At 36.1% G+C, this 12,862-nt stretch overlaps 1 protein-coding gene across 1 annotated transcript; it reads right to left on the bottom strand.

The window, feature by feature from the left end:
- Positions 1-2,310: 2,310 nt before the first annotated feature.
- LOC135598227 (protein LIFEGUARD 2-like) lies at positions 2,311-10,511 on the bottom strand. Its single transcript, XM_065091765.1, has 5 exons — positions 10,416-10,511; positions 3,284-3,638; positions 2,981-3,094; positions 2,681-2,838; positions 2,311-2,609 (listed from the first exon to the last, which is right to left on the bottom strand). Exons 1-5 carry the CDS (start codon positions 10,509-10,511, stop codon positions 2,403-2,405), a joined length of 930 nt encoding a protein of 309 aa, XP_064947837.1. The 3' UTR covers positions 2,311-2,402.
- Between the last annotated feature and the right edge of the window lie 2,351 nt (positions 10,512-12,862).

Here is a 12,862-nt window from a genome sequence, read left to right as displayed (position 1 = left end):
AAGGAGGTGCATGTTCAACCAAATCAAGACGATAAGCCACAACTATCCATTAATACTATCATGAATGATGATATTCAAACCTAGTTAATTCGGTGATGCATTATTCTCAAGGCAGCCAAGTGGTGCCTCACCAATGCAACAATCACATATGGTGTTTTAGATCTCTCTTTTGTTTGTGTTCTTATTCTTTATTATTAAGATTTGGTGATCATGGCTAATTACATTTCTAATTGATCGTGTGACATGTTCCTCATGCTGGCGGCTAGATTGGTTCAGAAAAGCATGGAGGAAGAGAATTAATCAGAATGCATGTTTTAAATGCGAAAGGCATGAAGATTTTATTGTGATGCATTAAGATTTAGATGGAAAGAAACATGGACCGCAGCCTCTCCCACATGTCCGAGTGGCACAAAAGCAAAGGTGGATGAGGATACTGCTTAACTTTTGCCATCAACTTTTCTTATTTTTTTGATGGCAAAAGGAAGACCGAGTTAACTTTCACGGAGGAAAGCACTTCATCTCTGAGACATCGAGATAAAACACTATGAAAAATTCATGTTTTCAGTGAGTGAGTTGCATGCATGAGAAACTAAAGTTGGTTGATTGTTCATGTTGACGCGACAGTGATTCTCCAGATCATAATTTCATTGTGCAGCTCTACCAATTCATCATATTCTCCCACCCACCTCTATTTCACTTTACATCAATATTTTCCTCCTCCGAAGGGAAAATGAAGAGTCGCATCAAGTGAGTTAAGTTTCCTTCACTTCTCTCTCTCTCTCTCTCTCTCTTCCCTATCCTTTGAGCTTACTTTATTCCATGGTCAATAGTTCCCATGGTCCAAGCACCTTTTTGGTGTTCGATTGGACTATCTTTTTTGAAGTCCAAGGGTTTTAACAAGTTGGGCAAAGCCTCGGATAAGAGAAAAAGGAAGCTGCGAACACTGAAAAGCTTCACCATCCTTATGGTGGAGCAGTCACGAGAGTTGAAAAGAGAATACGAAAAAGACATGAGATGCCATACAATTTTCTCAGAAGAGGGAGAATGTTCCATGTCATGGAATAAGTCTCTCAAAGGTAAACTTGGAACTCTTGTTTCTTGCTGGAAAATATCATGGGCTTGCTTCAAAAGACTCTTCTTTATGATGTTAGTAGCCCAAGCCTCCATTTTGGAGCTCAACCCCCATGATTTTTAATTCACATCTTATAAGACTTGATGTTGAACCAATTGAAGTGTTACCTCATGAACATTTTGTATTTAGTAGTTTAAGATTTCTATCTTTGTTTGCTGACATTCTTCTTTTTTCATTTTACAGTGTAATGGATTTTTTGTGACACTTCCTAGACTTTTGAATTGAATTTAAAATTTACATCCTTAGAAAAGCTACTTAAAACCAATCTTAATCTTGTTGGGGTTCAAAATCTAACCATTAGGAGAGCAATCACAGGTTTTTATGAACATCTTTGCATGAACTATTAGCTTACTACAAACTTGGTAATTTCTTTTTTATGATAATATAGCCCCCACTTTTTATACTTCCATTAAGAGTTACACAAAAAGTATTTTATATTCACACATTTACTTGCAAGCTCTTATATTTTCACACCCCCAAAATTATCCCATAGTTCCTCATATATTTGTCATTCTTTCATCAAGAGTTACACAAAATATCTTTTATTCACACAAAAGTCCAACACAATCCAAGACACCAATCTAAGACATTTAATTTTAAATACATTAATAAATCCAGACGAGCGCATATGATATGTTATTTCTTTATATTTGCAGACATAAACACAAATGCAGCTGTTTCTTAAGGACACTATTTTAGAACACTATGTATCAATTCCACCTGCAATTATTGCTTCTCTTGCAAGCAACTTCCTCCGATTCATCCAACCAAGGTAGCATATAGCGACAGTGCCAATCATCCGTTTCATCATTTAACTCTCTTCTGATGCCAAGTTTTCACCATTTCCTGGGTGAAGCAGATTCAACCTCCCTAAACAAATTCTAAAATTCATACCTATACCCATTGTCTGTAACGACCAAACCATTATAATATAAATTCTGGGTACAATTGATAGGTTGTGTTAGATTTTATTGGATATTTCCATATCTAGATGGAGTTGGATATATACATATATATTACAATTTTGTCATCTTAAACTTTTGAATTTGTAGTGGTATGAGGTCATTTGTATCTCAATCAAAATATCCAAATGCATGAATACATATTTCAAAATAAGAAACAGTATTAGTTAACCCATTGTTGTTTATGGGGTTACCTAACGATATCCATAGAAAAACTCCACTGTCAAACCATGGCCTAAGAGTGTAAGATTTACGGGGAGAAATCCAACTTTAATTACAATCATTAACATGATGTCTCCTCTACTGTTCTACCTCTCGGCTGCTCTGAAGAGAGTGAGCAAAGAGAGGAAGAGGTTGATGATGTCGAGATAGAGAGCTACTGCAGCCCAAATATAGTCGTCGTAGGAGTACCGCTTTATCAGGTTATCGGTATCGTAGACGATGAAGCCACAGAAGATGATGGCGGCCAACCCGCCGTAGATCATGGCGGAGATCCTTCCCACAGGAAACAACACCTACAGATGAATCGGAACATGAAGCAAGTCTTAGTGCTCATCATGGTAGAGCTGACAGCATAAGCCTTTACCTGGATGAGAACGAACACGAAGAGTATCATGATGGAAGAGAACAAGAAAGGGCCGAGGAAGGTGAAGTCGTAGGCCCTCGCCGCAGCCCAGAAGGTGTAGATCGTGAGACTCACGACGACCAGCGCCGTGAGGACGACAGATTCGAGAATAACCTTCCCTGCACACAAACGTAAGAAGCATATAAGGTTGCTCGATAGAACTGCATGCATCCATCTTCTCCACACCAAGACTACTCCATGACCTAGACAGCATAGTTTTCGATCTTGGAAACAGAAACATAGTGAAGATGTCAATCCAACCGCTTGTAAAGGCACATGTCAATCCAACAGCGAAGCCGAGTGACACAGTGAATATGCCGAGGAGAAGATAATTGAGTGGGTAGTGCTGGTAGTAGTAATACAAAGGGCATATCACTGCATGTTTAGGAAAGTTGAGGTCGTCATCAGATATCTCAAAGACATACACGCACGAGAACTAAAAACAACTCAATATGTCGTGATGACATCTCGAATTAGAACAAAGTGAATTGTCGCCTAAAGCAAAATATAAGTAATAATTTGGGAAATGAAGAAGAAGAAGAAGAAAGAGAAATGATGGGGTACCGAAGAATGGAAGGATGATGAGGAAGACGTAGAGGCCGAGGCCGGCGCTGGAAGAGACGAAGAAGTGGGAGACAGGATGGATGGAGACGACGGCAGCGGCGACGGCGACGGTGATGAGCATCTGGGCGGAAAGGATGGAGTAGATCTTCCTGATGAACGACCATCGCAGCTCTGGCGGCTCCAGCATCACGGGGTAGAGCGCCCGGATGCCGGCCTCCACGCCCCCACCGCCCTTCGCATACGGCGGCCGCGCCCACAACCTCGTCGGCGACTGAGAAGGACTTGTAGGCACCCGGGAGAGCGGTGGCGAGGATGAAACGGTAGAAGAAGAAGAAGAAGAAGGCGAGAAAGAGAGCTAGGGAGGAGCGCTGAAGGGGCCGTTGGGCGGTCGTCCATGTATGGCTGGTGGCGGACGCGCAGGCAAGGTGGAGGAAACGTGGCGAGTGTTGGGGTCTTCGTGGCGCCGTAGAAGACAAAAAGAAGAAAGAGAACACCCACCTTCGTCAGCTACCTCACATGTGACATGGTCCACAGCGAGGACCCGCTGACATGCCCAATGCCATACCAGGTGGGTCGACAAACCTCGTCTCCAAGTAACTTAAGTATAGACAACGAAAAAACTGATTTTTTTTTAAAAATAAATTCATGGAAAAAATCTATCTGTAAGAAATTTTAACCCTTTATCGTGTGACAAATTCAATTTACCCCTATCTCTGCTGCAGGGGAGGCTGAGAAGGACGGAGGAGAAGCTCTACCAAAAGATTTTTCTCGATAATTTATTTTTTTAAAAAAAATATTTAATATAAAATATATGCTGTTTTTTAGTTAATTGGGGATGTGAAGAAGTTCATTATAAAGACAAAAGGACCCACATATAAATGTTTGCTATAATTATATAATTATCGTTAAAAAATAATTTATATATAGTGACTCATGATCTAAAAATTTTAGAAAAAGTTTCTATACCTAACTCAATCATGAGTGATATGATAAGATGAGATAGCTAACATTAGATCCTATAAATAGGATCATAGTTTATGAAACAAGATAGTGTGTATTTGGAAATGTCTTGTAAGTGTTCTAAGACTTGTCTCCTATTTAATACTACTTCAATTTTCTTCGTTGAAAGTATTTTCTTTTAATTATATTATAGTATTCTATTTTTATTATTTTCTTACTCCTTCATCCCCAATATTTATAGTATCAGAGCTAAGTTTCAATCTAAACTCGATTGAATTTCAATCTAAACTCGGTATTGTAACTTTCAATTGCAATTCTCTGTCTCAATCCTTTATTTTATTTTTTAAGTAAATACTATAAATTTTAAAGTATCAAGATAAAGACTCTATTCAAGTCTCAAAATGTTTGGGATTTAATAGAGAATGAATATACAAATCGAACTAAAGAAACCCAATTGAAAGATAATAAAAATGGCTCAAAGGCATTATTCTTCATTCAATAAGTTGTAAATGAGATATTCTTCTCAAGACTTGTAGCGATAACCTAAAAGCAAGCTTGGTTGATACTTCAAAATAAATTTTAAGGTTTATCGAGGGTGATTACGCTAAAACTTCAAATCCTTCACTGTGAGTTTAAAATTTTATTCATGAAAAATAATGAATCAGTGTAAGATTTTCTTTCTTCAATGGTTGAAATTATTAGTTAAATAAAATCTTACGGTGAATATCTTCATGATCATATATAATTATTGTAAAAGTTTTAAAAAATTTAACTTCAAATTTTGATTATGTTATTGGCACAATTGATGAGTCAAAAAATTTATCTACTTTTTCATTTAATGAACTAATAAAATCCTTACAAGCACATGAAGCAAAGTTGAATAAGTCACTTGAGAAAAGGGGAGTCTTCTACTTCAAAAAAAAAAAAAAATTAATAGAAAGAGGATGTGATAGAGGAGGATTTCATAGTAGAGGAAATACAAGAGGAAGAGGATATTTTTTTAGGTATAATGAATAAAAATAATCAAATTATAATAAAAAAATAAGAGTGAAATTCAATATCACTATTATAAAAAATTTAGTCATATGAAGGTAGATTGTTGGAAAAGAGAAAAGCAAACAAGTTATGTGGAGGAAAATGATTAAGGTAGTAAGTTGTTTATGGCTCATTCACAAGTTAATGATATCTCAAATGATATTTGATTTTTGAATAATTGATGTTCTACTCATATGTCAAGCATAAGATCAATATTTAGAGATATTAATGAAACTCACAAGTTGAAAGTGGAGATAACGAGTAAATCCAAATAGAAGAAAAAGGAATAGTTGAAGTAAAAACAAGCTAGGAAGATAAAACATCTTGATAATGTTCTTTTTATTCCTAGTTTATCATATAACTTGTTGAGTATTAGACAATTGATAGATAATGAAGATTCAGCTATATTTAATGATGGTTCATGCACTACTAAAGATAAAAATTATGGTTTGATTATAGTAAATATTTGTATGATGCAAAACAAGATGTTTTCACTTGATATTCTAAATATTAAAAAGTATGCTCTTGTTACAATTTAAAAAAAGAGTCTAATTTGTGGTATTTAATAAATTAAGACTTTAATATTAAGGGTTTAAGATTGTTAAATAAAAAAATAATTTTTAGATTGCTTAAAATTAATACACTTATTGTATGTGAAAGATGCATTTATGGAAAACAAAGCAAGAAACCTTTTCCTACTAGAAAAGCATGAAGAGCATTTAATTATCATGAATTAATTAATACTAACTTATGTGGACCTATAAATATAAAATTATTTAGTGAAAGTCAATATATTCTATTGTTTACTAATGATTATAATCGTATAAGTTGGGTATATTTTTTAAAATTAAAATTTAAAATATTTGATAATTTTTAAAAATTCAAAGCACTTGTAGAAAGGCAAAGTAATATATGTATAAAAATACTTCGGATAGATAAAAGTGGTGAATTTTTATCTAATAAGTTTAACTTTTTTTGTGAAGAAAATAATATTTACATGAAATTAATAGCACTACACACACTAGAGCAAAATAGTATAATTGAACATAAGAATCAAACTATTATTAAACTGACAAGAAGTTTACTTAAAAGAAAGTATCTTCCAAATCAGTTTTGGGTAGAAGCAATTGCTACTAGGAAATCATGGGTCGACATCTCATGCACAGTGGAAAACAAAAATAAATAAAAAACTAGATTTTCCAAAATCAAGTACTTGATCGTTATGTGATAATTGGTGCGTGAGAAACCCGCAAAATCGAAAAACCACACGTATCATGTTAGAAGTGTTACTTGGGGAGATCATATATCCTCGAAATTTCTAGATCTGATGGAGACCCACACAACAGACATAGTGACAACGCTCCTCAGACTGTTGTGGGTTCTCCCTCTCCATACACTAACCACCAGAAGTTCTAACCTATGAACCATGAGGTTCCTCCTATTTATAGAGGTATAAGCAGCATAACCCATAATAGATCTCAACTTAACTCATAATAGATCCTATCCTCCTTAGATCTCTATCTAATCATCCAATTGGATCTCTATCTAATCATATCTCTATTCAATCATCCAATTAGATCTCATCTAATCATCATCTCCATCCAATCATCAAATTGGATCTTATCCACTTATTCAATTGAATCTTATCCAATTATCTATTTGGATCTTTATCTAATTGAATCTTATCCACATGATCCAAACTGGAGCTCCGCGGATATTTTATATCCGCACTTCTACTTGTCGCAATATCCATGATCCTCTAGGCCTATACTGAGTTGCCATGAGTCGTGAGTCTCACTCTAATCGAATTCTCCCAAAGAACTCATTTTCTCTTAATCCGAACGACCCTAGCTAGGGAATTTATTTGAGTGAGCACACACAAGATATTCTTCTCGCGATACAAAGAGTAGATGATCCTCTATTAATATTCAATTGTTTTTATAAAGTTGGTTGTCATTCCTGAGAACTAATTGTACTAAATTTGGAACCTCCAAACGTATAAGTCTAACGTCAAAGAATGGAGTAATCATATAAGGCATCTTTAGTGTCTCAAGTTTAAGGACCAAACACATAATTGGGGTACGAAATCACTGTCTAACGTCAGGTATCATTAACCATTCAGTATACTCATTCTCCAATGAGCATCTACGCTGTACTTCTAGTGTCCCAACACGAGCGACTATGAGACTAATCACCTCCATTATATGGATGAGTATATATCACACTAGTTTATCCGATTATCTTGATGTCCTTCTTGAGTAACTTATGATCAGGATGATTTAGAGTCTATGTTTAAAGGTGAATCGATCTCATTATCGTGATCTCATAATGAATGTCACAAGTGTTATTGCTAATATAATTGACTTGTAGGATACTTATAACTAACAATCTCCCACTTGACCTAAAGTCAATCACCTATGTATCTGATCCCCCTCAAACCTCTATGACACTCAAATACAATCTGGGTCAATAGCTTTGTCAATGGATCTATAATGTTATTTTTGGATGTAACTCTTTCCTCTGTTATATCTCTATAGGCCACGATCTCTCTAATAAGCTAGAACCTTCTCCGAACATGCTTAAACTTCTAATAAGACCTAGGTTCCTTTGCTTAAGCGATCACTCCATTGTTGTTGCAATATATGAGAATTGGTTCTACGTTGCTCGATACGACTCTCAAATCCATGATGAACTTCTTCATTTAAACCTCTTCTTTTGCTACTTCTGTCACAGTAATGTATTTTACCTTTGTGGTCGAGTCAGTAGTAGTATTTTGCTTGGAACTCTTTCAGCTCACTACTACCCCATTCAGGGTGAACACATATCTTAAATTCAACTTGTAATCATTGAAATCAAAATGGAAACTTGAGTTTGTGTAGCCCTTAACTTGGAGACTATCTCCTATGTATACCAATGAAAGATCCTTAGTCCTTCTCAAATACTTAAGGTTACACTTTATTGCTTTTTAGTGCTCCAAGGGTAGATCCGCTTGATACCTGCTCATGACACTCAAAGTATATGCTATATCAGGCCTAGTACATAACATAGCATATATGACAGACCCTATCGTAGAGGCATGGGGTATATTATCTATGTTTACCCTTTTTTTAGGAGTTTTTTGGGACATAATATGAGAAAGTGAAATTTCATATCTCATCGACATTTCTTGAAAATTTTCATGTCAAACCTTTTGACAATAGTATTTGGACTAGAACAAATCAAGCATCCTCTTGAATCTATCTCTATAGATCCGATCTCCAAAATATAAGATGCTTCCCCTAAGTCTTTCATAGATAAGTGTTTAGATAGCCAAGTCTTTACTATGGAGAGCATTCCTACATCATTCCTAATGATTAGGATGTTATTCATATAAAATACCAAGAAGGTGATAGCGCTCCCACTTACCTTCCTATATATACAAGACTCATCTTTATTCTTAACGAAGTCATAAGATATAATTGCATCATCAAATCTTATGTTCAAACTTCGAGAAGCCTGCTTTAGTCTATAAATATACTTAAGTAACATACACACCTTATCTGGACTCTACTTACACATGAATCTCTAAGGCTATATAATAAACACCTCCTCCTCGAGGTTGCTATTGAGGAACGTAGTTTTTATGTCCATCTGCCAGATCTCATAGTCATAATGTGCTGTAATAACTAACAGAATTTGGATGGATTTTAGTATAGCTACGGTTGTGAAGGTTTCGTCATAGTCAACACATTGCCTTTGATAATATCCCTTAGTCACCAGCCTTGCCTTATAGGTCTTCACCTTTCCATCTACTCCGATCTTCTTCTTGAAGATCTATTTACAACCGATAGATACAATACCCTTAGGTGTATCAATAAGGTTTTAAACCTTATTGGAGCATATAGATTTTATCTCAAAATTCATGGTTTCTTGTCACTTCTTAGAGTCTATGCTTATAATAGCCTCCTCGTAGGTTGAGGATCACATCCTGAGTATCCTCTCCACTGATATGCCCTACATATCTCTTAGGGGGGTGTGCCACTCTATCAGACCTGTGCAAAGTTGAAATTTGTATGTCAAGTGCCTAAATAGACTCAGCCTTCAGAATGGTGCCTGAGTTAGGTTCTATAACCTTGTTCAACTCTATCATTCTCTCAATTGTCTAAGTCAAGAATGTGCTCTTTCTCACAAAACACTACTTTCTTGGCAATAAAGATCTAAAATAATACTCATAAGTTTTCTTGGGGTTTCCCACGAACTTGCACCATTCCGCCTTGGAGTCCAACTTATCGGGATCGTGTCTTTTAACGTAGGCAGGGTAGCCCCAAATCTTAACAACCTTAATATTAAGCTTCTTCCCTTTCTATATCTCATATGGTGTTGATATTACCAATTTAGATATAACTCTGTTTAAAAGGTAAGTTACGGTCTCCATGGCATATCGCCAAAATGAGATAAGTAGGTTGGCAAAACTTATCATGGACTGCACCATATCTAATAGCATATGATTCCTCCTTTCTGATACACCATTGAGCTGTAGTGTATAAGGAGGTGTCCATTGGGATAAAATCCTATGGTCCTTGAGGAATTAGGTGAACTCTACACTTAAGTACTCGCCTCTTCGATCTAATCGAAGAGTCTTAATATTCTTTCCAATCTAATTCTCTACTTCATTCTTATACTCTCTGAAAAATCATAAGTAAAAATAATGAAGTAGGAGTAACCATCTATATCCTAAGTTGACATAGAACCATATGCATCGCTATGTATAGGTTCTAGTAATTCAGTAGCTCTCTCTCCAGTTCCATTAAATGGAGAGTTGGTTAGTTTTCCACGAAAGCAAAGCTCACAAGTTGTATATGACTCATAGTCGAATGAAAGCAACTTTTGAATCCTTCCTTCATGGATGTGACCTAGCCTATAGTGTCACAGGTATGCACTGTTTACTTCATCTCGCTTCCTCTTAGATATGCTTACATTCAAGACATGTGGAGCAATGTTTAGCATAAACAAACTATTATACAATGTCCCTAGTGATGATATTATCATCCTTAATAATTCAATAACTATTATTCTCAAAAACTACTTTATAACCGGTCAATGTCAAATATGAAATGAAAATAATATTTTCGATAATAGAGGAAATAAAATAACATACATCTAATGCAATAGTAGCTCTACCAGACAGATACAAAGTGACTTCACCGATAGCAATAGCAGTAACTCTTGCTCCATTGTCCATCTTGAGGTCCATCTCGCCTTTCACCAATCTCCTAGGCCTTGTTAGAATCTACAATGAATTGTAGATGTGATAAGCAATACTGGTATATAATACTCATGTACTATCACAAAAATCTGACAACTAGAGACTGATCGTGAATAAACCTAAAGCTTCTCCAAACTTCTATTTCACCTTTTCTATAAGGTACTCCTTGTGTTCCTTTTCCAATGCTTGTTTTTATCACAGTGGAAGCATTGGCCTTTATTCTTCGCTAGGTCAATCTTGGCAACCTTTGCCTTACTCCATTTACCCTTGCCCTTCCCCTTCTTAAGAGACTTCTCAGCCTTCTTTTTTCTTTTGGTCTCACTAACATAGAGAATTAGTTTCTCTTTCTTAATTGTACTCTCTGCCTCCCTCAATATATTGAGGAGCTAAGGGAGAGTTACCTTAAGTTTATTCATATTAAAATTCATAATGAATTAGAAAAATAAGTTTGGTAGAAATTGAAGTATAAGATTAACGCACAAGTTATCATCTAGGACATATTATTAGACCTGAGTTTCTCAATCCACTCTATCATCTTTAGAATATGATTATGAACCGATGCCCCATTAGTTATCCTAGTGCGAAAGAGTCTGCTAGATATCTCATATCGCTGAGTTTTTCCATGCTCCTCAAATAGTTTATGGAGATGTAGGAGTATGGATCTTGTATCTATGTATTCATGAGGTCTTTATAACTCAGAAGTCATAGAGGCCAACATGTAATATTGAGCGAGAGTATAATCATCAATATACTTCTTAAATCGGGCATACTCTTCTTGAGGTGCTCCTATCTCAAGCTCTGGTATGATCGTATCCAAGACATGCGATTTTTTTCGTTATGAAAACTATTCTCAAGTTCTGGAGCCAATCTGCATAGTTCGGACCATTGAGGCAGTTGGCATAAAGTATGCCACGTAGAGGGTTTGATGGTGATATGTTTCTAACAAACAAGAGATGTAGCATAAATAAATAAATAACATGTAGATTTTATAAAAAAATAAATAGTCAAAATATGAACTTCTATTTTGATATGCTCCCATTATGTTTCTAGCGAGTCATACGACACCCTTAGCACGTGAAATGGAAGTCTCCGACAGACTTCTAGTGGGGATCGAGATCCAATCGGTATCTTAGTATAACGTTGAGGGACTCGACCAATCACACTAAGTCTAAAAAGGTAGGCAACTCTTATAATCATAACTTCTTGTAAATCTCGTCCTGTTTGGCCTCTGAACCATCATGGTCTCAAGAGACTCGACCAACCATGATGTCAATTAAGTTATCACCATCGTTATAAGATAAGTCTGATTCGATGATATGCACTCGAGACACTCAAACAAGTATACCATGTCCTCAGGTCATCGGTGACATCTCTATGTCGTAGGCAATATCTCAAATCACAATATAGGTGAGCCTCGAGTGACTCGACCAACTCAACCTATGTCAGGATTCGATTTCTTCCTATAACAATGGAAGGTCACGTGGGTCAATCTAATTATCTCATGCTTACCAACTTAATATTATCATAGAAGGGGATTTAGATTCAGTCTCGTAATATGATGTGTCATACACATATATATTTAATATATATTTACATCACATGCAAATATATATTAAATATGATCATGCAAATGCACAAACATACCAAATGATCATGGATCTCAACCTAATATAATTAGGCCCGAGCTAGTAGGCCTGATCACTTACATCAAGATCTATATGTGTATCGGTGCATCTCCATGCCTAGTGATCATCTATCCCATCATCGTCAAAACTATCAACACCTCGACACATCTCCATGTGTGATGATCATCTGAATCGACCTTGAGGGTCCCGTTGTCACCTCTAGGATTCTGTCATATCTCTCATATAATTATAATATAATTACAAGCATGCAGGCCTAACAATGAACACAAAAATGGAGGCTCGTATGCCCCAATAATAATAATCATATACACATATCATACTGTCCATGATCATCTTCCCACATCATACATCACATGTCACGAACGATCATCGCACACTCGCAACAACTTCGTTCAACGAACCGTTCGTCACTTTTGCAGGCTTGAACAAAGACATGACAGCCTATTTTGCCTTGGTTTTGTGTGTTTTGCTTGTAAAAATATATGTTTGAATAGGTTACAATGCTGCAGTGCAATTACTCACCGTGTAGGGACAAAAAGCCCCAAAATGGCTTCGTTTTCACGTACCGCGGGCTATTTTCTATAGCCCATTGCAACGCCCAAAATATTAGCCATCTCAGCACCCTAGAACCCCCCGGGTGGCACAAGGCTAGATGGAGCTTCAATATATTATCGGGCATTGAACAATCTTCAT

The sequence above is a fragment of the Musa acuminata genome, chromosome BXJ2-1, assembly GCF_036884655.1.
Source record: "Musa acuminata AAA Group cultivar baxijiao chromosome BXJ2-1, Cavendish_Baxijiao_AAA, whole genome shotgun sequence".
NCBI lineage: Eukaryota > Viridiplantae > Streptophyta > Magnoliopsida > Zingiberales > Musaceae > Musa > Musa acuminata.
Note: the sequence above shows the minus strand (reverse complement) of the source record. Positions and strands in the feature narration are given on the sequence as shown.

Excerpts from the sequence above, each read along its gene's own strand:
- LOC135598227 (XM_065091765.1), bottom strand. The coding sequence starts at position 10,511 with ATGGACCTCAAGATGGACAATGGAGCAAGAGTTACTGCTATTGCTATC. Across the intron at positions 2,839-2,980 it reads GACATGTGCCTTTACAAGCG|GGAAGGTTATTCTCGAATCT; the intron begins GTTGGATTGACA and ends GTTTGTGTGCAG. Across the intron at positions 2,610-2,680 it reads TCGTGTTCGTTCTCATCCAG|GTGTTGTTTCCTGTGGGAAG; the intron begins GTAAAGGCTTAT and ends ATTCATCTGTAG.